Source organism: Salmo trutta, chromosome 4, assembly GCF_901001165.1.
Source record: "Salmo trutta chromosome 4, fSalTru1.1, whole genome shotgun sequence".
Lineage (NCBI taxonomy): Eukaryota > Metazoa > Chordata > Actinopteri > Salmoniformes > Salmonidae > Salmo > Salmo trutta.
Window position 1 is genome coordinate 61,422,245 of NC_042960.1, and position 27,998 is coordinate 61,450,242.

General features: G+C 44.2%; 1 protein-coding gene across 2 annotated transcripts in view; it reads right to left on the minus strand.

Moving 5' to 3' along the window:
* LOC115192777 (ATP-binding cassette sub-family C member 8) overlaps positions 1-27,998 on the minus strand; it is a 134,914-nt gene that overhangs the window by 70,748 nt on the left and 36,168 nt on the right. For both annotated transcript variants that reach the window (XM_029751629.1, XM_029751628.1), the window contains exons 6-10: positions 26,902-27,090; positions 17,587-17,751; positions 17,020-17,175; positions 5,091-5,225; positions 2,976-3,138 (exon numbers count right to left, since the gene is read on the minus strand). In XM_029751629.1, coding sequence (XP_029607489.1) covers positions 2,976-3,138; positions 5,091-5,225; positions 17,020-17,175; positions 17,587-17,751; positions 26,902-27,090 — 808 coding nt within the window. The remainder of the gene's footprint in view (positions 1-2,975; positions 3,139-5,090; positions 5,226-17,019; positions 17,176-17,586; positions 17,752-26,901; positions 27,091-27,998) is intronic.

Consider the following 27,998-nt stretch of genomic DNA (forward strand, 5'->3'; position numbering starts at 1 on the left):
AAATCTGATTGCAGAATTGCACAATCCTGGAGGAACTGACAAGATGACTTAGAAGGCTAAGAATTAAACAGAGTTCATTACATGAAACTACTACTACAGTTCATACATTTTATGAACTCTAGTAGGACTGACACAGAGTGGAGAGGAGTACATTTTATGAACTCTAGCAGGGCTGACACAGAATTGAGAGGAGTACATTTCATGAGCTCTAGTAGGACTGACAGAGTTGAGAGGGGTAACATTTTATGAACTTTAGCCAGACTGACACAGAGTTGAGAGAGGTAACATTTTATGTAGGGCATTTTCCACTCCAATGAGTGAATCAGCTTCCATTGGTCTGCCACGGATCTATACACAGATATTCATTATATTGCATGCTAAAAAAGTCCAACACCTATTTGAGGGATGTCTTTAATTTAATCATATTAAAAGTGTTTAGTTGGTGAAAGGGTTAAAGCAAAGGTAATGTAACCTACTAGATATGGATCTGTAGAGGTAGGTAACATAACCTACTAGATATGGACTTGTAGAGGTAGGTAACATAACCTACTAGATATGGACCTGTAGAGGTAGGTAACATAACCAACTAGATATGGACCTGTAGAGGTAGGTAACGTAACCTACTAGATATGGATCTGTAGAGGTAGGTAACATAACCTACTAGATATGGATCTGTAGAGGTAGGTAACATAACCTACTAGATATGGATCTGTAGAGGTAGGTAACATAACCTACTAGATATGGATCTGTAGAGGTAGGTAACATAACCTACTAGATATGGATCTGTAGAGGTAGGTAACATAACCTACTAGATATGGATCTGTAGAGGTAGGTAACATAACCTACTAGATATGGACCTGTAGAGGTAGGTAACATAACCTACTAGATATGGATCTGTAGAGGTAGGTAACATAACCTACTAGATATGGACCTGTAGAGGTAGGTAACATAACCTACTAGATATGGACCTGTAGAGGTAGGTAACATAACCTACTAGATATGGATCTGTAGAGGTAGGTAACATAACCTACTAGATATGGACCTGTAGAGGTAGGTAACATAACCTACTAGATATGGACCTGTAGAGGTAGGTAACATAACCTACTAGATATGGACCTGTAGAGGTAGATAACATAACCTACTAGATATGGATCTGTAGAGGTAGGTAACGTAACCTACTAGATATGGATCTGTAGAGGTAGGTAACATAACCTACTAGATATGGACCTGTAGAGGTAGGTAACATAACCTACTAGATATGGATCTGTAGAGGTAGGTAACATAACCTACTAGATATGGATCTGTAGAGGTAGGTAACATAACCTACTAGATATGGACCTGTAGAGGTAGGTAACATAACCTACTAGATATGGATCTGTAGAGGTAGGTAACATAACCTACTAGATATGGATCTGTAGAGGTAGGTAACATAACCTACTAGATATGGATCTGTAGAGGTAGGTAACGTAACCTACTAGATATGGATCTGTAGAGGTAGGTAACGTAACCTACTAGATATGGATCTGTAGAGGTAGGTAACATAACCTACTAGATATGGATCTGTAGAGGTAGGTAACATAACCTACTAGATATGGACCTGTAGAGGTAGGTAATGTAACCTACTAGATATGGATCTGTAGAGGTAGGTAACATAACCTACTAGATATGGACCTGTAGAGGTAGGTAATGTAACCTACTAGATATGGATCTGTAGAGGTAGGTAATGTAACCTACTAGATATGGATCTGTAGAGGTAGGTAACGTAACCTACTAGATATGGATCTGTAGAGGTAGGTAATGTAACCTACTAGATATGGATCTGTAGAGGTAGGTAACGTAACCTACTAGATATGGATCTGTAGAGGTAGGTAACGTAACCTACTAGATATGGACCTGTAGAGGTAGGTAACGTAACCTACTAGATATGGATCTGTAGAGGTAGGTAATGTAACCTACTAGATATGGATCTGTAGAGGTAGGTAACGTAACCTACTAGATATGGATCTGTAGAGGTAGGTAACGTAACCTACTAGATATGGATCTGTAGAGGTAGGTAACGTAACCTACTAGATATGGATCTGTAGAGGTAGGTAATGTAACCTACTAGATATGGATCTGTAGAGGTAGGTAATGTAACCTACTAGATATGGATCTGTAGAGGTAGGTAACGTAACCTACTAGATATGGACCTGTAGAGGTAGGTAATGTAACCTACTAGATATGGATCTGTAGAGGTAGGTAATGTAACCTACTAGATATGGATCTGTAGAGGTAGGTAACGTAACCTACTAGATATGGATCTGTAGAGGTAGGTAACGTAACCTACTAGATATGGACCTGTAGAGGTAGGTAACGTAACCTACTAGATATGGATCTGTAGAGGTAGGTAATGTAACCTACTAGATATGGATCTGTAGAGGTAGGTAACGTAACCTACTAGATATGGATCTGTAGAGGTAGGTAACGTAACCTACTAGATATGGACCTGTAGAGGTAGGTAACGTAACCTACTAGATATGGATCTGTAGAGGTAGGTAATGTAACCTACTAGATATGGATCTGTAGAGGTAGGTAACGTAACCTACTAGATATGGATCTGTAGAGGTAGGTAACGTAACCTACTAGATATGGATCTGTAGAGGTAGGTAACGTAACCTACTAGATATGGATCTGTAGAGGTAGGTAATGTAACCTACTAGATATGGATCTGTAGAGGTAGGTAATGTAACCTACTAGATATGGATCTGTAGAGGTAGGTAACGTAACCTACTAGATATGGATCTGTAGAGGTAGGTAACGTAACCTACTAGATATGGACCTGTAGAGGTAGGTAACGTAACTTTGTAGACGTAGGTAACGTAACCTACTAGATATGGATCTGTAGCGGTAGGTAATGTAACTTTGTAGACGTGGTAACGTAACCTACTAGATATGGATGGTGTAGAGGTCTGTGTATTTTAGGTAAGGTAACCTACTAGATATGGACGTGTATAGGGCGAAGGCCTGCAGACTGGTGAGCTCCTTGCCCCTGGTCTCCTCCACACTGTGACAGAAGATGTGTTCCCAGGCGTACAGCTTCAGCAGCTTGATTCCCCGCAGCAGCTCATTGGTCTTCTTCAACCGCTCACTGGAGTACTCCTATAGGATGATACACACAAACATCTGAATGACTTGAGTTCTCCTTCAACAGAATACACACAAATATGAACTACTCCTATACCATAGTACGCACAATCATGAACTACTCCTCTACCATAATATACTCCTATAGGATAATACACACATGGAGTACTCCAGACTAATGGCCGGAGCAGTTCCGTCCTCTCAGGTTTTGTTTTGTATTCGTTTTTTCTGACATTTGAGGAAGATTCAGGTTTTTGTTTTCCCTGTTCCTTTTTGGATGACCACTCAGGGTTCAAGTTCAGGAGGATGACCACTCAGGGTTCAAGTTGAGGAGGATGACCATTCAGGGTTCAAGTTGAGGAGGATGACCACTCAGGGTTCAAGTTGAGGAGGATGACCACTCAGGGTTCAAGTTGAGGATGATGACCACTCAGGGTTCAAGTTGAGGAGGATGACCACTCAGGGTTCAAGTTAGGGAGGATGACCACTCAGGGTTCAAGTTGAGGAGGATGACCACTCAGGGTTCAAGTTGAGAAGGATGACCACTCAGGGTTCAAGTTGAGGAGGATGACCACTCAGGGTTCAAGTTGAGGAGGATGACCACTCAGGGTTCAAGTTGAGGAGGATGACCACTCAGGGTTCAAGTTGAGGAGGATGACCACTCAGGGTTCAAGTTGAGGAGGATGACCACTCAGGGTTCAAGTTGAGGAGGATGACCACTCAGGGTTCAAGTTGAGGAGGATGACCACTCAGGGTTCAAGTTGAGGAGGATGACCACTCAGGGTTCAAGTTGGAGAGGATGACCACTCAGGGTTCAAGTTGGAGAGGATGACCACTCAGGGTTCAAGTTGAGGAGGATGACCACTCAGGGTTCAAGTTGAGGAGGATGACCACTCAGGGTTCAAGTTGAGGAGGATGACCACTCAGGGTTCAAGTTGAGGAGGATGAGTGCAGGAGCAGATTTCAGGAGAAGGATAAGACCCTCTTTCTGACTGATGGCTGACACAGGGGCATGTACATGATAGGCCTATCTGGCTTATATGATTATGATGGTCATAATGCTTCTTGACAGTGTCATAAAGTGTATTTTCTACAAGTTATTTCAAATATGATGAAAAAAACATGACTGTAAAGAATTCCTTACAACAACAACAACAAAGATTTAAGAAACAAACTTTCAAACGCATTTGAATAATTGTGGGTTTTGACACTCTTTTGTAGGTGTCATAACCAGCCATAAAATAACGCAATATATGCCACAACAGGTGTGGATATATGGGTCATCATGACAGTGTTAGGACCATATTATGACAAGTTATGTCAGCTGTTGTGACATATGACATGGTTAAGACAAGTTATGTCTGCTGTTATTACATATTATGACATAGTTATGAACATTTCATAATGTGTTACAACAGAGTGTCAAGTAAAGTGTTACCATTATTATAGTAGCATGGCATTATGGGAATGAGCAGTGGGATATTGGAGAGAGAGGCAAACAAAGCTCAAAGGCATATTTTGTGATTAATGATTATGGTTGAAAAACAATAATTGTTCATAACAATCGACTTAAAAAAATGATCAGTAAGAAACCAAAGGTTATCCATGAGTTTTAGCTGAAGATGTGTGTGTGTGTGTGTGTGTGCATGCTGTCAAAGGATCACATAACATAATTCAGCGGTATGACATCTATTCCAATCTCTTCCACAAGGAAGATATGGAACAGTCTACACACACAGGTTGTTATACGGTTGGTCTCCTTGGAACAGTGCTATGTCACAGTCCACACAGAACACTGTTTATCAAACCGCTAACTGCTTAATGTAGCACAGTTGGTAGAGCATGGTCTTTCCAACGCCAGGACAGTGGGTTTGATTCCTGGGACCACCTTTAGGTAAAACGTATGCATGCCTAGCTGTAAATCACTTTGGATTAAAAAAAAGTCTGCTAAATGGCATATTACTTACCAGAGTGCTCTTCTGTGCTTCGGACAGCTTGGTGGCCACAAAGTACTGGACAGGGGCCAGGACAGCGATGACTGTGGCCCCGATCAAGGCACTGATCCCCAGGAAGTAGTAGAGTAGAATCACCCCCACAATGATCTGGATAATACAATACACAAACTAGTTCATTGTATGCCTGATTGAACATTTAGTTAAATGGAACATGACTCTCTCTCTCACACTCACACACACACACACAGACACACACACACACACACACACACAATATGCCATTAACCAGAGAGTGGTAGTAGATGAGACAACGGTGTTGAATAATGACAGTGGTAGTAGATGAGATTACTGTGTTGAATAATGACAGAGTGGTAGTAGATGAGATTACTGTGTTGAATAATGACAGAGTGGTAGTAGATGAGATTACTGTGTTGAATAATGACAGAGTGGTAGTAGATGAGACTACTGTGTTGAATAATGACAGAGTGGTAGTAGATGAGACAACGGTGTTGAATAATGACAGTGGTAGTAGATGAGATTACTGTGTTGAATAATGACAGAGTGGTAGTAGATGAGATTACTGTGTTGAATAATGACAGAGTGGTAGTAGATGAGACTACTGTGTTGAATAATGACAGAGTGGTAGTAGATGAGACAACGGTGTTGAATAATGACAGTGGTAGTAGATGAGATTACTGTGTTGAATAATGACAGAGTGGTAGTAGATGAGACTACTGTGTTGAATAATGACAGAGTGGTAGTAGATGAGACTACGGTGTTGAATAATGACAGTGGTAGGATATGAGACTACGGTGTTGAATAATGACAGAGTGGTAGTAGATGAGACTACGGTGTTGAATAATGACAAAGTGGTAGTAGATGAGATTACTGTGTTGAATAATGACAGAGTGGTAGGAGATGAGATTACTAACTTCCACAATGAATACAAGGCCCTCCCCCGCCCTCCTTTTGGCAAATCTGACCACGACTCCATTTTGCTCCTCCCTTCCTATAGGCAGAAACTCAAACAGGATGTAGCCGTGTTAAGAACTATTCAACGCTGGTCTGACCAATCGGAATTGACGCTTGAAGATTGTTTTGATCATGCGGACTGGGACATGTTCCGGGTAGCCTCACATAATAATATCGACGTATACACTGATTTGGTGAGTGAGTTTATAAGGAAGTGCATAGGAGATGTTATACCCACTGTGACTATTATAACCTACCCTAACCATAAACCGTGGATAGATTGCAGCATTTGCGCAAAACTGAAAGTGCAAACTACCACATTTAACCATAGAAAGGTGACTGGGAATATGGCCGAATACAAACAGTGTAGTTATTCCCTCTGCAAGGCAATCAACAAGCGAAATGTCAGTATAGAGACAAAGTGGAGCCATATTTCAACGGCTCAGACACGAGACGTAGTAGCAGGGTCTACAGACAATCACAAACTACAAAAAGAAAACCAGCCACGTCACGGACACCGAAGTCTTGCTTCCAGACAAACTAAACACTTTCTTTGCCCGCTTTGAGGATAATACAGTGCCACCGACGTGGCCCACTACCAAGGAATGTGGGCTCTCCTTCTCCATGGCCGATGTGAGTAAGTCATTTAAACCTGTTAACCCTCGCACGGCTGCCAGTCCAGATGGCATCCCTAGCCGCGTCCTCAGAGCATGCGCAGACCAGCTGGCTGGTGTGTTTACGGACATATTCAATCTCTCCCTATCCCAGTCTGCTGTTCCCACCTGCTTCAAGATGGCCACCATTGTTTCTGTACCCAAGAAGGCGAAGGTAACTGAACTAAATGACCATCGCCCTATAGGAGATGAGATTACTGTGTTGAATAATGACAGAGGTAGGAGATGAGATTACTGTGTTGAATAATGACAGAGTGGTAGGAGATGAGATTACTGTGTTGAATAATGAGATATGAATGAATGAGGAGGAAACTGTCTGGTATAGAATTATCTGAATCTAGATTTAGTGAGAGAAGTACAGTGCATTTGGAAAGTATTCAGACCCCTTGACTTTTTCCACATTTTGTTATGCTACAGCCTTTTTCTAAAATTGATTAAATAAATAAAAATCCTCATCAATCTACACACGATACCCTTTAATGACAAAGTCAAAACAGGTTTTTGGAAAAAAATCGAAATTGAGCTCAGGTGCATCCTGTTTCCATTGATCATCTTTGAGATGTTTCTACAACTTCATTGGAGTCCACCTGTGGTAAATTCAATTGATTGGACATGATTTGGAAGCGCACACACGTCTATATAAGGTCCCAAAGTTGACAATGCATGTCACAGCAAAAATGAATGACAAGCGTCACGTCTGGACAAAATCTGGCACCATCCCTATGGTGTCACATCTGCTCCCGCTTTTCCTCCCTCTGGCGCTCGAGGGCGCCAGACTCCCCAACATTACGCACTCAAGCCACCTTCAGTCACGCGCATCAGCGCTCATTCGATTCACATGGACTCAATTTCTTGTGTAATTTCCTTCCCTATATCTGTCTGTTTCCTAGCTCTGTTCCCTGCTTCGGGATTGTTTGTCATATGTCGTTATTTACCCGTGTGCTGACGCTGTTCCTGTCGTGTTATATGTCTGTTCCTGAATAAATGTTTGACTCCCTGTACCTGCTTCTCATCTCCGGCGTCAGGTCCTTGCATATGGTGAAGCATGATGGTGGCAGCACCATGCTGTGGGGATGTTTTTCAGCGGCAGGGACTGGGAGACTAGTCGGAATCAATGGAAAGATGAACGGAGCAAAGTACAGAGAGATCCTTGATGAAAACCTGCTCCAGAGCACTCAGGACCTCTGACTGGGGCAAAGGTTCACCTTCCAACAATACAACAACCCTAAGCACACAGCCAAGACAACACAGGAGTGGCTTCGGGACAAGTCTCTGAATGTCCTTGAGTGGCCCAGCCAGAGCCCGGACTTGAACCCAATCAAACACACCAAGACAGTCGTGAAGAGGGCATGACAATGCCTATTCCCCATCAGGAGACTGAAAATATTTGGCCTGGGTCCTCAGATCCATGCCAGTTCTACAGCTGCACCATCAAGAGCATCCTGACTGGTTGCATCACCGCCTGGTATGGCAACTGCTTGGCCTCCGACCGCAAGGCACTACAGAGGGAAGTGCGTATGGCCCAGTACATCACTGGGGCCAAGCTTCCTGCCATCCAGGACCTCTATACCAGGCGGTGTCCGAGGAAGGCCTAAAATTGCCAAAGTCTCAAGCCACCCTAGTCATAGACTGTTCTCTCTCCTACCGCACAGCAAGCTGTACCGGAGCGCCAAATCTAGGTCCAAAGGGCTTGTTGCACCCTCGACAACTACTATGATTATTATTATTTGACCATGCTGGTCATTTATGAACATTTTAACATCTTGACCATGTTCTGTTATAATATCCACCCGGCACAGCCAGAAGAGGACTGGCCACCCCTCATAGCCTGGTTCCTCTCTAGGTTTCTTCCTAGGTTTTTGGCCTTTCTAGGGAGTTTTTCCTAGGGAGTTTTTCCTAGCCACCGTGCTTCTTTCACATGCATTGCTTGCTGTTTGGGGTTTTAGGCTGGGTTTCTGTACAGCACTTTGAGATATCAGCTGATGTACAAAGGGCTATATAAATAAATTTGATTTGATTTGACTTAACAGCTTCTACCCCCAAGCCATAAGACTCCTGAACAGCTAATCAAATGGCTACCCGGACTATTTGTATTTTCCCCCCACCCCCATTTTTACACTGTTGCTACTCTCGGTTTATTAGCCATGCATAATCACTTCATCTCTAAAGTGACTATGCATGTACATATTACCTCAATTACCTCGACTAACCTGTGCCCCCGCACATTGACTCTGTACTGTTATTTTGTTGTTTTCTTCTTTATTTAAATGTTTTATTTTATATTTATTTTTACTTCAGGTGTGCTAAGCTTGTTGCGTCATACCCAAAAAGATTCGATGCTGTAATCGCTGCCAAAGGTGCTTCAACAAAGTACTGAGTAAAGGGTCTGAATACTTATGTAAATTTGAAATTTAAGTTGTATTTATTTTTTATAAATTTGCAAAAATGTCTGAGCCTGTTTTTGTTTTGTCATTATGGGGTATTGTGTGTAGATTGATGAGGAAAAAAATGATTTAATACATTTTAGAATAAGGCTGTAATGTAACAAATTGTGGAAAAAGCCAAGGGGTCTGAATACTTTCAGAATGCACTGTAATCACAAGACAGACCCTGCACATCCACACACACACCTGCACAATCATTCAGGAAAGAGTGCGAGGTTTTTAAAATCAATGCTTCGTCCTTCACAAAAACATGGCGAATCATGGGACCTTTCCAGCCTGTACGCCTGTATTAATTGCATTCTTCACCACAGAAACTGCATTGAACATGATGGATTAGTCATGTTGGGTTCATTCACCTGGCCTTGCCTCCTGTCCCGTCTTGGCATCTGTATGGTAATGCTAATAAATTATGATTTAACTGTGATATAACAGTGATATAACGGCATCTTGATGGATAATTTATGTGTTGTGTTCCTCCACCTGGCCTTGGCTCCTGTCCTGTATGTCCTGGCATCCTCACGGTGACAGCCTGATTCACACATCCCCAGGATTCACAGTGAGGGGGAGGGGTACAACACTACGTGATGGAGATGGATGTGACTTCATACTAGCTACACCCTTTCTCCTTCATACAGAGCAACATTCGCCTAGGCCACACTGTAAAATATTTCCTGTAAAATGTACAGTAACTTACTGGCAGCAATTGTCCAGTAAGTTACTGTAATTTATTTTACAGTACAGCTACTATAATCCATTTTACGGTAATCCATTTTACGGTAACCCATTTTTTACAGTATATTACTGGATTTACCCATGCGGTGACATATTACCTAGTGTTCTTTGCACATTTTCATATTTACAATAAAATTTTGGTCATTTAGTGGGTGCTCTTGTCCCTAGCAATTAGAGTTTGTGCATACAGTATTATTAGCCATTAAAACCTGTTGAGGCCAGGGGGCAGGATCTTATCCCGGTATTGGGAATCATTGTCATGTGACCATGGCGAGGAATTCAAAACTGCAAGAGTAATCATTTCAAATACTCAAATAATCAACTATTTTCCTCCATTTGAAAGATATATCTCCTAAATCTAACCACGCTGTCCGATTTTCAGAGGCTTTACGGAGAATGCATAAAGTTAGGTTATGTTAGGAGAGTACATTGACAATAGCTGTGTGTAATGTTTAGCCAATTCAAAGAAGGGCATCAACAGACAGAAAACTAGCTAGAATTATGCACTTACCTTTGACAATCTGCATCAGATGACACTCATAGGACATTATGTTATACAATACATGCATTTTTAGTTCCATCAAGTTCATATTTATATCCAAAAACAGCATTTACAGTCGCGGTGAAATTCTGAATTTTTTTCGGTTCGAATGCTCCCAGTCAATCCAGCATTACAAATCACGGAATTACTATTCGAAAACATTGGTAAATTATAATATTGTCATTCAAAGAATAATATATTATCATCTCGTAATTGCTACCGAATGGCCAGATCTCAAAATAACTTTACTGGGAAATCACATTTTGCAATAAACGGGGTACTATGCTAAGAACAATCAGCTAAGCTATAAGCTAAGCTATACAGTTAGCATCATCTAATATCAATAATAACATTGTAAATATCCCCTTACCTTTGATTATCCCATCAGAAGGCACTGCCAGGGATCCCAGGTCCAGAACAAATGTGGTTTCTTTTGACAAAGTTCATAATTTATGTCCAAATAACACCAAATAGTTAGCGTTCAGTAGGCTCCCACAAAACGAGGTGGGGGGTGTAAAGTCACGCCGAAAAGCTAAAAAAAACCTAGTAAATAATCTATTTACGTTTGTTCAAACATGTCAAACGTTGTTTAGCATTAATCTTTTGGTCCATTTTTAACGTGAAACATCAGTAAACATCAGTAATATTTTCACACAACCTATCAAGTGTCTATATAAACGATTATGACAAACACACTCTTCTCAGATTTATGCGCAGGCGCAAAAAATGAAGTGATGACGTGTCAACTTCCTTGCATTCTAATTTGCTCCCTGTTCATCACAGATGCTTCAAACAACTTTATAAAGATCGTTGACATCTAGTGGAAGCCGTAGGAGTTGCGAACTGAATCCTTTCTCACTATGGTATCTATAAAACAATGACACTAAATAGTACAGTCACAAAATTCACATTTTTTTTAAAATCTATTTTTCACAGGTTTTTGCCTGCAATATGAGTTTTGTTATACTTACAGACACCATTCAAACTGTTTTAGAAAATTCAGAGTGTTTTCTATCCAAACCTGAACAATAATATGCATATTCTAGCTTCTGAGTTGGTGTAGGAGGCAGTTAAAAATGGGCACATATTTTTTCCAAAATTCTCAATACTGCCCCCTAGCCCGTAGAGGTTAATGAACATTTTGTAGTTAAGGATACATTGGTCTTCAAATTAATTTTAACTACAATAAGATTGCTTATGATATATCTCTGATTATGTCTGGATTGTGCCAATACAATACTGAGATGTTGACGGTAACTTGTTGCCAGAGCAATGAAACACAGTACAATACACACCATTAAACAGTAAGATAAGTATTTCTACAGTATTTTACTATAATTCCAAGAGATTATAGCAAGCAGGTTGGCTGTATGAATTTGCATATTACAGAATATTAATGAATACTAGGTGTTTTATATCACTTGTATTTCTAGAGGCCTAAACAAAGGTTTCCAAACTGGCCATGATTACAGGGAAGAACAGAGAAAATGGACATGAGCATGCCGGGAGATGAGTTTGGATTGGTCTGCCATGTAGCGTTCTTCTGTTTATAATGTGAGCTGCTCAGAATGTGTTGACAGTCCTTTCTACCTCTACGTTTTTGAAAGATACAACGTTAACCATCGCGAACTACAAAAGTTTAGCACATTTCTCAACAACATTGATGCCCTGAATTTAGCAAGTGCTATCGACAGATAAAATGTGAAAAGTGATGGGCTATTTTCTGCACATGCCACGGTCAGTGTGAACCAGAGTGACTTGACAACGCTGGCCAAACAAGATACTACAAACAAAACAGAGTTAAATGGTTCCAGTCTGCCGTGAAGCGTTTATCCATGTATACGGGTAAGAGTCTAGCTACATTTTCTGACATTATACGTTTCTAATTTAGTCAGAAAGTCATTTTTTTTAAAAATCATACTGTTAGTTAGCTAGCAAACGTTAGTTTGCTGGTTCACTAGCTAACATTGCGTGTATGATCTGTGTGGTAATATTACTCAAATCAGAACTCCATTTGCATTACTAGTTATAGCCTAATGTTAGCTACATGTAGCTAATATTGAACCTAGTTGTTAGCTTTAGCCATCTGCAGATTCATACTACAGCTATGACAATGTTTGTATTGGTAGTAGTATGAGTTGGGATTACTCCGGTTCATTGTTTACCTAGCTAGCTACATGTATAAACAAAAGACTCCTCTTCGGGCAGATTATTACATGACCTATCAAATTAGCCAAATGTGTCTGAGGGTGATTACGGCCATCTGTTGTATTTCATGAACATGTGTACATGTCCAGACAATAGTGACCAATCCAATTAGCTAGATGTTGCGTAGGGTAAGCGTCATCTAATAATGATAAAATATTTATAAAATATTTTTATCTAGACACTCTGTGTTTGATAGTAACCACTTCACTGTAATGTTTTGTCACGCCCTGACCTGAGAGAGCCTTTTTTATGTCTCTATTTAGGTTTGGTCAGGGTGTGATTTGGGTGGGCATTCTATGTCCTTTTTTCTATGCTTTGTATTTCTTTGTTTTGGCCTGGTATGGCTCTCAATCAGGGACAGCTGTACATCGTTGTCGCTGATTGGGAGTCATACTTAGGCAGCCTGTTTTCCTTTGGGGTAGGTCGGTAGATATTTTCTGTTTAGTCATTTGTTACCTGACAGAACTGTTTGGCTGTTTTCTTTTGTTTAGTTGTAAAGTGTTCTCATTTTCCATTAAATTTCATGATGAGCACTAACCACGCTACGCCTTGGTCTACTCCATTCAACAGCCATTACATGTTTACACTTTCTGTACCCTGTGCATGTGACAAATCAACTTAGATTTGATTTGATATAGCTTGTTTTTACCACATGGCCTTCACTTAAAGAGAAGGGTGGGGCTAAGGCTTTAGAGGGTGTGAACGATGCTGAATGGATGTAGACAAAGAAGAGCTCTCCAATAGGTGTACTAAAACATTCAAGGGCCATTTTCTTAAAAGTGAGGTTACAAGTTTATCAACCTTCAAAGCAGATTTACTTTCCCATTGTTCCTCAACTGCAGTGTATAATATAACATTGTCTAGCTCTGAGTCTCTACTTTTATCCAATTTAAAAAACACCACTTAAAATTGTACTACATAACACCAAATCGAGGCAGTCGGTAACAAATAATTCACCGGTAAAAGGTTTAAGACCTGCTACCACCCTGATCTGTTTCATATATACATACAATGAATTGTCAGGGAACTACTGCCACATCACTTACATTGGTACAGGACTCTCACTAACAGGTGGAACAAATATATCCTCTTACAAGACAAGCCTTAAAATATGTTAATTAGTCAGCGATTCTTTCTCCTCCCACAATATTTCTCCACAAGGCACCGCATCCACAGTATGCTGCAGTATATATATTTATATATACAGCAAAACAGCAATACAGTACTTTATTGTTCAATTGTTAAAAATAAAATCAGCAATTGCTAATAGTGAATATTTAACTGTATATTACACAATGCCAACTGATATTTGGTGTTTTCTATCACTTGCACTTTAGGCCTTAACAAAGGCTTTTAAACTGACAGTGACTACAGGGCTAAACAGATCAAAGGGACCTGGCTTGAATTAGAATCGATTGTAATGCTATGTTAGAAGACCAGAGCAGATTTAGGAAGTAGCCAGAGTGAGACTTAAACCTGCAGCCCTGTGTCTATGAGTCCATCACCTTCACACGTAGAGGTCTGAACCTCTTGACGAGGTCATTGGTATCCAGTATGGTTGTAAAACCTTGGCCACTGTTTCTTTCTCTGGCAGATCTCATTATGTTACCCTGAAGAAGGCCCTGTGTGCTAAAATGTTGGTGATACCCAATAACTCATTGGGAGTGTGGGAGTGTGCAACCTTTATTTTTTCACAAGTTTACTTTTCTGTTATTTAGCACCTTTCTAACTATTTTGTGTGTGTGTCAAATTGTTGCTTTTTATTAGATTGGTTCTCTTAATGTGGACAATCTTGAAAATGGTTTGGAACTCTTTGGAATAGGACTTGGGCACAAAAATATGCTGGTTTCTAGAACAAGTGAATCAAATGAAAAGGGAAATTCAATTATAGAGGACCAAAAATATATGTGTCACCCAGGCTGCCTGGAACATTATATTGTCTCAGCCTCCAGTATTTATGCTGCAGTAGTTTATGTGTCGGGGGGCTAGGGTCAGTCTGTTACATCTGGAGTATTTCTCTTGTCTTATCAGGTGTCCTGTGTGAATTTAAATATGCTCTCTCTAATTTTCTCTTTCTTTCTCTCTTTCTTTCTTTCTTTCTTTCTTTCTCTCTCTCGGAGGACCTGAGCCCTAGGACCATGCCTCAGGACTACCTGGCATGATGACTCCTTGCTGTCCCCAGTCCACCTGGCCATGCTGCTGCTCCAGTTTCAACTGTTCTGCCTGCGGCTATGGAACCCTGACCTGTTCACCGGACGTGCTTGTTGCATCCTCGACAACTACTATGATTATTATTATTTGACCATGCTGGTCATTTATGAACATTTTAACATCTTGACCATGTTCTGTTATAATATCCACCCGGCACAGCCAGAAGAGGACTGGCCACCCCTCATAGCCTGGTTCCTCTCTAGGTTTCTTCCTAGGTTTTTGGCCTTTCTAGGGAGTTTTTCCTAGGGAGTTTTTCCTAGCCACTGTGCTTCTTTCACATGCATTGCTTGCTGTTTGGGGTTTTAGGCTGGGTTTCTGTACAGCACTTTGAGATATCAGCTGATGTACGAAGGGCTATATAAATACATTTGATTTGATTTGAACATGGACGCTCTTGAAATCTGTTGAACTCCTTGGAATTGGCCTTATGCACAAAAGGAGGAGAGATTTCTAGCGAAGGAGGATCAGAGGCGTAGTAATGCTGCTGAATAATTGTAGTTACAACTAACTACTCTCTGCCTTTGAAATACGAGGCCAGAATCAAAATATTGTCAAGGCTGTAAGTCAGAGGGGTTGGTATGGACACACATGTGCCTGAGCTGAGAAAACCGTTCATATAAAACACATCCAGTAGTAAATTGTTTTCTGACATGGATTCACCCGTTCATTCTCCCCTCATTTGGATAGGAACAAATAGTTAAACTTAACTTCCTAAAGTATTCTTAGTGTAGCCCAACATATTTCATTTAGCTGTTATCGTTTTCAATTCCATGCATTATGAACCCCCCCAGACAGTCTTCTTCACTCCTCTACTTAATCCCTAAAGCTAATCCTTGTGCCTATAGTGTCAGTCAGAATCACTGGTACACTGTTACTCTAAGCTTGTTTTCTACAGTGGTTTGGGCCTAGAATTTTAACTCTTGTTAAATGCACTGTCACATTGTAAAGAACACAAATGAAAGGTAACAGAATGGAATCTTACTCTACCAGGAAAAAGAGAGAGAGTGTGAGAGAGAAAGAAAGAAAGAAAATGTGAGTCGGGAGACAAAGCGTTCTCCCTGGTAGAGAGAGATAAGGGAACTCTCAGCTTGAACTAACAAATAAACTTCTCTTACCAGACAGACAGACAGACAGACAGACAGACAGACAGACAGACAGACAGACAGACAGACAGACAGACAGACAGACAGACAGACAGACAGACAGACAGACAGACAGACAGACAGACAGACAGACAGACAGACAGACAGACAGACAGACGAGTATATTGGGCAAACAACAAGACGCCCATGACAAGAGCAGGACAAGAAGACAACCTAAGGAAAAGGAGAACCATTTGAAAGGCCCCTGGGTCCCCCTGATCCATCCCCTGATCCATCAGGAGATCTTCATAAGGGTTCTGTATCTGCACCACTCATAGTAGTTCCAGGCTGGGAGATGGAACTATACCAAGGCTGCTGGAACTATATATTGGAAGATGACATTTGTGAGAACAACTCCTGTTTTTATTTAATAGTCTGGGAACATCAAACCAGTAACTGATATACCTGTATTTACCCCCAACAGCTTCCTTCCATTTTCATGTACGGGTATAGAGATGGGATATCAGAGATCATCATTGCTTAACATGCTTAACATTAATTATACATGCCATGGGGCAGGGAGCATAAACTTGAAGGTCACAGTGTTCTGATGTAATATACAATATGCCATGAATCTACTTCAACTCCATGGGGGCTTCTCCTTATGTGCTGCTTCTTTTCTGCCTGCCGGTCTTCTTTCCCTTTTCTACCCTGGGTAGAATAATCCTGGCTTTACCTTTAATACAGTAGATTAGACTAGACTAGAACCAAACTGAATTGACCCGGATAGAATAGAATCAAATAAAACTGTACAGGACCTACCCTAATCAAGTAGAGTAGAGTAGAGTAGAGTAGAGTAGAGTAGAGTAGAGTAGAGTAGAGTAGAGTAGAGTAGAGTAAACTAGTGTAGAGTAGAGTAGAGTAGAGTAGAGTAGAGTAGAGTAAACTAGTGTAGAGTAGAGTAGAGTAGAGTAGAGTAGAGTAGAATAGAATAGAGTAGAGTAGAGTAGAGTAGAGTAGAGTAGAGTAGAGTAGAGTAAACTAGTGTAGAGTAGAGTAGAAGACAATAGGTCTCACCTGGACTGGCATGGCCCACAGGTTGGGACAGAGGAAGAAGAACCACATGAGCTGGTTGGTATCTATGGCCACGAGGTTACAAATCTGTCCTACGGTCAGTTCTCCCATGGACATGTTGGAGGTGCACAGCCGCATGATCTTATTGTAGATCTTAGTCTGGAAGGAGAACATAGCCAGACACATCATAGAGAAACCGATCAATTAAACTGTGTTTTTATAGTTACCAGAGGACATAGCCTTACTATAACTCACCTAAAATATGATGTCGCTTGGCAACTTTCATTCTTAGTTCCCTCTGCTACACGTGTATAATACCCACAACATAGGAAACAATGTGTGACCCTACCCTTTATGAGCTATACTTAGCTGCAATAGACAGGCACACTGCACAATATACAGGTATTGACACTGCAGATGCTTTTCTAGCGCTGTTGCTAAGTAATAGAGAATAAGAATAAACGTAAGGGATCAATGTGTGATGTATGTGAAAGTTTACAGAGATCACACTGTAGAGATCCACATTTTTGCTATGTGGTCCCTACTGTATATAAGCCTACAGTACAGTACCTGTATAGCCCCTCGTAAATTGATGCCGGTCTCGATAGCCACATAATACGAGGCCTGGAGGAAGGTTCTCTGCAGGATGAGGGCAAAGAACAGCAGCCCGGCTAGCACGTAGGCATTCGCCAAGAACTCTTGAGAGGAGATAAAGTAGACCCCCAGCAGCTTTATCTGAAATCACAGCGAGAGACACCCAGTACAGCCAGTCAGTATCTTACTCACACAGACAGGGGGAAGATCTCAATTGCAGTGGTGGAAAGTACTTAAGTAAAAATATTTTAAAGTACTACTTAAGTAGTTTTGGGGGGTATCTGTACTTTACTTTACTATTTATCTTTTTGACAACTTTTACTTTTACTTCACTATGTTCCTAATGAAAATAATGTACTTTTTTTACTCCATACATTTTCCCTGACACCCAAAAGTATTCATTACATTTTGAATACTAAGCAAGACAGGAAAATGGTCCAATTCACACACTTATCAAGAGAACATCTCTGGTCATCCCTACTGCCTGATCTGGTGGACTCACTAAACACAAATGTGTAAATGATGTCTGAATGTTGGAGTGTGCCCCTGGCTATCCGTAAATAACCACAAAAAAACCCACCTGGTTTGCTTAATAAGCCATTTGAAATTATTTGTACTTTTGATACCTAAGTATATTTAAAACCAAATACTTTTAGACTTTTACTTAAGTAGTATTTTATTGGGTGACTTTAACTTGAATAATGTTATATGAAGGAATCTTTACTTTTACTCAAGTATGAGAATTGGGTACTTTTTCCACCACTGGTCAATTATATACTCCTCGCGTCCTTCTCAAAACCCATTGGAGGAGAAGATATGAGAGGCAGTACCTCTGGCTTTCTCATCCAATGGGTTTTGAGAAGGAGATGAGAAAGGACACAAGGAGTACACAATTGCAATCTTCCCAGAAGCTACCAGCAGGGAGGGCAAGGGAAAGAACAGCCATTCCAGTATGGTGAGTCTGACTGCGACTGTTATGAAATGGCAGGTAAAAAAAATCTACAGCAGAGATCTACTATTAATATCCAACCACATCTGTTTACAAGACAGTAATCAAGCATCAAATAGAATATGTACATTAGTGTCACGCTTGTGTGTAGTGGGTGAGGAATCAAATGCAGGAAGCTGCGATGCAGGGTAGTGGCTTTAATAAGCACAACGGGAAAAATACAAGCCTTCCCAAACACAGCGATCAAAGCGCACAACAAAACAAGGTGCCCCAAACACAGGGGGACAAAACACTGTTGGTGCAAACACACGCACTACTGAAAATTACAAAAATCAGAGTGTCACCAAGCAAGCAAACAGAGAAACACAATCACGTACAAAAAACCATACATCCTACGCTAACCTAAATAACCCCCCCACTAATGACTAACCCAAAACAGGTGCGTGCCTACCTAGACCTAACCAAACGAAAGTGAAACAAAACAAGGATCGATGGCAGCTAGTAGTTCGGCGACGACGACCGCCGAGCCCCGCCCGGCCGAGGAGGGGCGCCACCATCCGTCACAGTCGTGACAGTACTCCCCCCCTGACGCGCGGCTCCCGCAGCGCGCCGTCGCCGACCTCGAGGACGCCCCGGAGGTCGAGGCGCAGGGCGATCCGGATGGAGGCTGTGGAACTCCCGGGTGAGCGCTGGGTCCAGTATGTCCTCCACCGGTACCCAGCACCTCTCCTCCGGGCCGTACCCCTCCCAGTCCACGAGGTACTGCAGGCCCCTCGCCCGGCGTCTGGAGTCCAAGATGGATCGAACTGTGTACGCCGGGGCCCCCCCGATGTCCAGGGGGGGTGGAGGGACCTCCCGTACCTCATTTTCCTGCAGCGGACCAGCTACCACCGGCCTGAGGAGAGACACATGAAACGAGGGGTTAATACGATAATAAGAAGGAAGTTGTAATCTGTAACACACCTCGTTTATTCTCCTCAGGACTTTAAATGGCCCCACAAACCGCGGACCCAGCTTCCGGCAGGGCAGGCGGAGGGGCAGGTTCCGGGTCGAGAGCCAGACTCTCTCCCCTGGGGTGAACACGGGGGCCTCGCTGCGGTGCCGGTCAGCGCTCGCTTTCTGTCGCTCCCTGGCTCGTCCCAGGGATTCCTGCACAGCGTTCCAGGTCTCCCTTGAGCGCTGCACCCATTCCTCCACCGCAGGAGCCTCCGTCTGGCTCTGATGCCATGGCCCCAGGACCGGCTGATAACCCAACACACATTTGAATGGTGACATGTTGGTGGAGGAGTGGCGCAAAGAGTTCTGAGCCATTTCGGCCCATGGCACGAACCTTGCCCACTCCCCTGGCCGGTCCTGGCAATAGGACCGCAGGAACCTGCCCACTTCCTGGTTTACCCTTTCCACCTGCCCATTACTTTCGGGGTGAAACCCCGAGGTCAGACTGACCGAAACCCCCAGCCGCTCCATAAACGCCCGCCACACTCGGGACGTGAACTGGGGGCCTCGATCTGAGACGATATCCTCGGGCACCCCGTAGTGCCGGAAGACGTGGGTGAATAAGGCTTCCGCGGTCTGCAGGGCCGTAGGAAGACCGGGTAACGGAATCAGACGGCAGGACTTAGAAAACCGGTCCACAACGACCAGGATTGTAGTGTTGCCCTGAGACGGCGGGAGATCGGTCAAGAAATCCACCGCCAGGTGGGACCATGGTCGTTGTGGAACCGGGAGGGGTTGTAATTTCCCTCTAGGCAGGTGCCTGGGAGCCTTACTCTGAGCGCACACCGAACAGGAGGAGACATAGTGCCTCACGTCCTTCACCAAGGTGGGCCACCAGTATCTCCCACTAAGACCACGCACCGTCCGCTCAACCCCTGGGTGACCCGCGGAGGGAAGCGTGTGAGCCCACCGAATCAGCCGATCGCGAACACCGAGCGGAACGTACTTACGACCCACTGGACACTGCGGAGGAGTAGGCTCCGTCCGTAACGCCCGCTCGATGTCCGCGTCCACCTCCCAGACCACCGGTGCCACCAGGCAGGAGGCTGGAAGGATAGGCGTGGGCTCGGTGGACCGTTCCTCGGCGTCATGGAGACGAGACAGTGCGTCGGCCTTAGTGTTCCGGGAACCTGGGATATACGAGATGTTAAACCGAAATCTCGTAAAGAACATCGCCCACCTGGCTTGACGCGGGTTCAGTCTCCTCGCCGCCCGGATGTACTCCAGATTGCGGTGGTCAGTCCAGATGAGAAAAGGGTGGCGCGCCCCCTCAAGCCAATGTCTCCACACCTTCAGGGCTCTGACCACAGCCAACAGCTCCCTGTCCCCCACATCATAGTTACGCTCCGCCGGACTCAACTTCCTAGAGAAGAAGGCGCAGGGGCGGAGCTTGGGGGGGGCGCCCGAGCGCTGGGACAGCACGGCTCCTACCCCAGCCTCGGACGCGTCCACCTCCACTATGAAGGGCAAAGAGGGGTCCGGGTGCGCCAGCACCGGGGCGTCGGTGAACAAAACCTTCAGACGACTAAAAGCCCTGTCCGCCTCCGCGGACCACTGCAACCGCACCGGGCCCCCCTTCAACAGTGAGGTAATGGGAGCCGCCACCTGCCCAAAGCCCCGGATAAACCTCCGGTAGTAATTGGCAAATCCCAAAAACCGCTGCACCTCCTTCACCGTGGTGGGAGTCGGCCAATTACGCACGGCTGAGACGCGGTCACATTCCATCACTACCCCTGATGAGGAAATGCGATACCCCAAGAAAGAGACGGCTGGTTTGGAAAACTCACATTTCTCAGCCTTGACGTATAGGTCATGCTCCACCAGTCGCCCAAGCACTTTACGCACCAGAGACACATGCTCGGCGCGTGTAGCGGAGTAGACCAGAATGTCATCGATGTACACCACTACACCCTGACCGAGCAGGTCCCGGAGAATCTCGTCCACAAAAGATTGAAAGACTGCGGGAGCATTCTTTAACCCATACGGCATGACGAGGTACTCATAATGGCCAGATGTGGTACTAAATGCAGTTTTCCACTCGTCCCCTCCTCGGATACGCACCAGATTATATGCGCTCCTGAGATCCAATTTCGTGAAGAAGCGCGCCCCGTGAAATGACTCCATCGCCGAGGCGATGAGAGGTAGTGGGTAACTGAAACCCACTGTGATGGCATTTAGACCTCTATAGTCAATGCACGGGCGCAAACCTCCCTCCTTCTTCTTCACGAAAAAGAAGCTCGAGGAGACGGGTGAGTGAGATGGCCGAATGTATCCCTGCCTCAAGGATTCAGTGACGTATGTCTCCATAGCCGCTGTCTCCTCCTGAGACAGGGGATAAACGTGACTACGAGGGAGGGCAGCGCCCACCTGGAGGTTTATCGCACAGTCTCCTCGTCGATGAGGTGGTAATTGGGTCGCCTTCGTTTTACTGAAGGCGATAGCCAAATCGGCATATTCTGAGGGAATGTGCACGGTAGAGACTTGGTCTGGACTCTCCACCGTAGTCGCACCGATGGAAACTCCTATGCACCTGCCCGAGCACTCATTTGACCACCCCTTAAGAGCCCTCTGTCCCCACGAAATCTTAGGGTTGTGATTGGCTAGCCAGGGAATCCTTAGAACCACTGGAAACGCTGGGGAATCGATGAGGAAAAGACTAATCTGCTCCTCATGACCCCCCCGCATTACCATGACCAGAGGTACAGTGACCTCCCTGACCAGCCCCGACCCTAGTGGTCGACTGTCTAGGGCGTGTATGGGGAAGGGTTGGTCCAACTGGACCAAGGGAATCCCTAACCTAGCCGCGACCCCACGGTCCATAAAACTCCCTGCTGCGCCTGAATCGACTAGCGCCTTAAACCGGGAGTGAGGGGAGAAACAAGGGAAAGACACTGACACATACATGTGACGTACAGGGGGCTCTGGGTGAGGCTGGTGCTGACTCACCTGAGGTGTCAAAGGAGCGCTCTGCCTGCCGTCTGGACTCCTAGGGGAGTCTCCCCAGCACCGGTCCACAGTGTGCCCTCTGCGACCACATGAGGTGCAGGAGCGACCCCCCCCTCCAGTCTTCCTGGCTGCTGCCCCCCCTATCTCCATAGGCGTGGGAGCAGGAGGGCTGGAGGGTGGAATGAGCAGGGCCCGGGTCGGACGTCCGCGGGCGGCCAGCAGATTGTCCAGTCGGATGGACAGATCCACCAGTTGGTCCAGTGTGTGAGTCGTGTCCCGACAGGCTAATTCCCGGCGGACGTCCTCCCTCAAACTACAACGGTAGTGGTCTATAAGGGCCCTCTCATTCCACCCTGCTCCCGCGGCCAGGGTCCGGAACTCGAGAGCGAAATCCTGCGCGCTCCTCGTCTCCTGCCTCAGGTGAAACAGCCGCTCACCCGCCGCTCTCCCCTCCGGGGGATGATCGAATACTGCCCGAAAGCGGCGGGTGAACTCTGGGTAGTTGTCCCTGGCTGAGTCCGGACTGTCCCACACGGCGTTTGCCCATTCCAGGGCCTTACCCGTGAGACAGGAGACGAGGACGCTGACGCTCTCCTCCCCCGAGGGAGGGGGACGAACGGTCGCCAGGTATAACTCCAGCTGGAGTAAGAAGCCCTTACACCCAGCGGCCGTTCCATCATACTCCCTGGGGGGGGCGAGCTTCACCCCACTGGTACTGGGAGCTGTGGGTGCTGGGGGGGGCGCAGGCTGTTGGACTGCCGCGTTCGAGGGGCCGAGAGCGCGTCGGTCCCAGCTCTCCAGGCGCGCCAACACCTGATCCATGGCGTTACCCAGCCGGTGGAGCAGGGTAGAGTGTTGATCCACGGTTTCCTCCATGGACAGGGCTGGCGCTGAAGCTCCTGCTGACTCCATTACGTTTTGGGTACGTGATTTCTGTCACGCTTGTGTGTAGTGGGTGAGGAATCAAATGCAGGAAGCTGCGATGCAGGGTAGTGGCTTTAATAAGCACAACGGGAAAAATACAAGCCTTCCCAAACACAGCGATCAAAGCGCACAACAAAACAAGGTGCCCCAAACACAGGGGGACAAAACACTGTTGGTGCAAACACACGCACTACTGAAAATTACAAAAATCAGAGTGTCACCAAGCAAGCAAACAGAGAAACACAATCACGTACAAAAAACCATACATCCTACGCTAACCTAAATAACCCCCCCACTAATGACTAACCCAAAACAGGTGCGTGCCTACCTAGACCTAACCAAACGAAAGTGAAACAAAACAAGGATCGATGGCAGCTAGTAGTTCGGCGACGACGACCGCCGAGCCCCGCCCGGCCGAGGAGGGGCGCCACCATCCGTCACAGTCGTGACAATTAGAGGGGGAAATGCTTTGATTTTCTATAAGGAAATTACTGAATCATTCCTAATCCGCAGAGGAGAATAACTCCCAGAAATTCCTTAAAATGATCAATCAACAGTCCACTTAAAGTCGTCTGAGTGATCTGAGTCATCTGTTGTATCTTATCTAATTACACACCATAGCACTCTGGATCAGGCCAGCTATTCTTGGAACACTCTCTCTATCTCTGCACTGTAATGATGATGGATGTCATTCAGTTCTACCAGTGAATCACACCAAGACTGGGGTCATTCCCATAACAAATCCACTGTCTTTAGGAAGTGCAATACACCAACAGAAGCCATCCTTCAGGTGTGAAACCCTAACCTTGGATTATGCCGTAAAGGGTCTCAGGCGAGAGGGATATCTTCTCTCCTATCTCTAAGGAGCAATTCATACTGGAACAAGACAGGTAAGAAATACATAATTCTATTAGGGCTATAAATCATTTAGCAGGTAACCCTCTCTCAATTCAATTCAGGGCTTTATTGGCATGGGAAACATATGTTAACAATGCCAAAGCAAGTGAAGAAGATAATAAACAAAAGTGAAATAAACAATAAAATGAATGGTAAACATTACTCACAGACGTTCCAAAAGAATAAAGACATTTAAAATGTCATATTATGTCTATATACAGTGTTGAAACGATGTGAAAAAAGTGAAAGTACAAAAGGGAAAATAAATAAACATAAATATGGGTTGTATTTACAATGGTGTTTGACCTTCACTGGTTGCCCTTTTCTTTCGCAACAGGTCACAAATCTTGCTGCAGTGATGGCACGCTGTGGTATTTCACCCAGTAGATATGGGAGTATATCAAAATCGGGTTTGTTTTCAAATTCTTTGTGGATCTGTGTAATCTGAAGGAAGTATGTGTCTCTAATATTGTCATACATTTGGCAGGAGGTTGGGAAGTGCAGCTCAGTTTCCACCTCATTTTCTGGGCAGTGTGCACATAGCCTGTCTTCTCTTGAGAGCCAGGTCTGCCTTCAGTGGCCTTTCTCAATAGCAAAGCTATACTCACTGATTCTGACATTAGTCAAAGATTTCCTTAATTTTTGGGTCAGTGACAGTGGTCAGGTATTCTGCCACTGTGCACTTTCTGTTTAGGGCCAAATAGCATTCTAGTTTGCTCAGTTTTTTTGTTAATTCTTCCCAATGTGTCAAGTAAATATATTTTAGTTTTCTCTTGATATGGTTGGGTGTAATTGTGTTGCTGTCCTGGGGCTCTGTGGGGTCTGTTTGTGTTTGTGAACAGAGCCCCAGGACCAGCTTGCTTAGGGGACTCTTCTCTATATTTCTGTAGGTGATGTCTTTCTTATGGAAGGTTTGGAAATCGCTTCCTTTTAGGTTGTAGAATTTAACCGCTCTTTTCTGGATTTTGATAATTAGTGGGTATCGGCCTAATTCTGCTCTGCATGCATTATTTGGTGTTTTACACCGGATTACTACCTGTCTCTTTCTTCCCCCTCTCTCTCTCCCCCCCTTATCTCTCTACCTCTCTCTGTCTCCGTCCCCCTCTCCCTCTCTCTCACACACACTTTTTACAGTGTTATAATGGAATACAGCTGACTCCTGTCCCGAGTATATGTCAAATAAAATACTTTTTTTGAGTGCACTCCCATGCATACTTTTGAGTGCTCAGGACATCTGGGTGCTCCATTCCACGCATTCACAATAAGCAAATATGATTATTTTTACCTTTATTAAACTAGGCAAGTCAGTTATGAACAAAGTCTTATTTTCAATTACAACCTAGGGTTAACTGCCTTGTTCAGGGGCAGAATGATAGATTTGTACCTTGTCAGCTCAGGAATTCGATCCAACAACCTTTCGGATACTAGTCCAATGCTCTAACCACTAGGCTACCTGCTGCCCCTATTGCCAAGTTCCATGACAATGCATTTATCAGTTGACTACACAGCCTTTTCTTGTCAGTCTAATGGTGATATTTTTAGCTTAATATCTCATCTCTTCCGGGAGCGACTATTTTAGTCTCCCCTTGGATCAAACACACTGTCAAGATGGAGACAGAGGAGAACACCATATGCCTTCTATGAGTGACTACAGACAACATGGCCACCCAATGTTTCCAAATCAGCCCCTCTTTAGGAATTCTATTACGTAACTAACTCAGTGACATTCAACAAAATCATCAAAGACCTTTTCTTCAGGAGAGGGCATACTCCTGGAGGAGAGGGCATACTCCTGGAGGAGAGGGCATACTCCTGGAGGAGAGGGCATACTCCTGGAGGAGAGGGCATACTCCTGGAGGAGAGGGCATACTCCTGGAGGAGAGGGCATACCTTATTTGCCTTCTATGAGGAGCTACAGCAATATTACACTATTCAACTCTGTGACTTTCAAACCATTAACTGAGAATCTATCATTACAGCAGGAGAGAGGATCTGACTGGGGTCAGTACAGGAGATCTGACAGATTGACATGTCTTTCTCTGAGTGGATTGTGAGAGGAGTTAGAGAGACAAGCAGACAAACAGACAGCAGCACACCAGTCATTAGCCTCAAGGATTTCACCTTTGAGGACAGTTTTGCTTGGAGGAGGATAGTAAATGTCATATCAGAATGGAGACCTGGGCTCGTATCCACAAAGCGTCTCAGAGTAGAAAATTAGTCATAAGTTATGAGAATAGAGACATTTTACTCCTACTCTTATGGATGATGAGTTATCCATTTGGAGCAAAACATCACATTGTTAAAAAATATGTCTAAATTAGGCATGCCTATAAGTTGAAGGCATCTAGGGCTTATGTTAACTTGGTTTGTGTAAAAATTATAGACCTTTCAAACGTATGCAAGGTTGTATTCAACCTTACATACGTTCGAGGATGGCTCATAATAAAGCCTGGAATGGAGTCAACGGAATGGTATCAAACATGTGGTTGATACCAATCTAATGACTCCATTCCAGCCATTACTACGAGCCATCCTCCCCTCAGCAGCCGTCTACTGGTGTACGTATAATGTCTTCTCACCGGGGGCTGTATGGTGCTGTTGTCCTTGCTGATGTGATGGACGATGCCAGAGATACAGAGGGGCCCAGCGAAGCCCAGCAGGTCGGCCAGGAAGCGGAACGTGATGCTGATGATGAGGGGCCGTCCAAACGCCTGGCGTAGGGCCCTCCAGATCCACTTAGGGCCCTGCGGCATGGAGCCCAGAGGCCTCTGCAAGAGGAAGGACATCATGGTTGTATCAGGAAAAACAGTGAAAAGTCAAATGTCCATGTACAGTCCTACCCAAGTTCCAATTATTCCCTGTGTTTTTTATACACGAGCAAAACAAGGCCATTCATCAAAAGGCTGTTAAAGGAACATGAAAAGATAATTAGCTGGAACAAAAACCTGCATACCCAATGTGATCAGGAGCCAGTGAGAATCACACCTACAGAAAAGGAACCTCCATGGAACCTGGAATTCAGTGTTTAATGGCATTCAGTGTTGAATGGAATTCACTGTTTAATATAATTCAGAATTTAATGGAATTCAGTGTTGAATGGAATTCAGTGTTGAATGGTATTCAGTGTTTAATGGTATTCAGTGTTTAATGAGGGGAGAATGAGAAGTGCGTAGTTCTCATGCTTTTTCTATCAGTGGTTCCTTAGTAATGATGTCTTCCCAGTTTGCCATCTCCTGACTTCAGTCTTGATGACTCAGGCTACTGTGACATCAGCACATCACACAATGGGACTTAACAGAATAAGTTTGCTCATATCTGACAATACACCAGCATTCAGGCATTCAGGCCTTCAAGTGTTTGTGTGCAATCAAATAGTTTGTCCGATCTCAAAAGGTTGAAACACTCCATGTACGCTGCATGAAGGCCAAACATTTTGAATGTTGAAATATTGATTGTAGTCAACCCTGCTGACAATGCGTTGTGTGATTACACATTTAGAGTTAGTGAAGATCAGGGACAACATCTGGCTACTTTGGCTGCAGAGGTAAGCAATCTTAAAGAAGACTCTGTGTGTGTGTGTGTGTGTGTGTGTGTGTGTGTGTGTGTGTGTGTGTGTGTGTGTGTGTGTGTGTGTCCTCCTACTTTTCCCACTCTTCTCTAGGGGGTGATTAGCCTG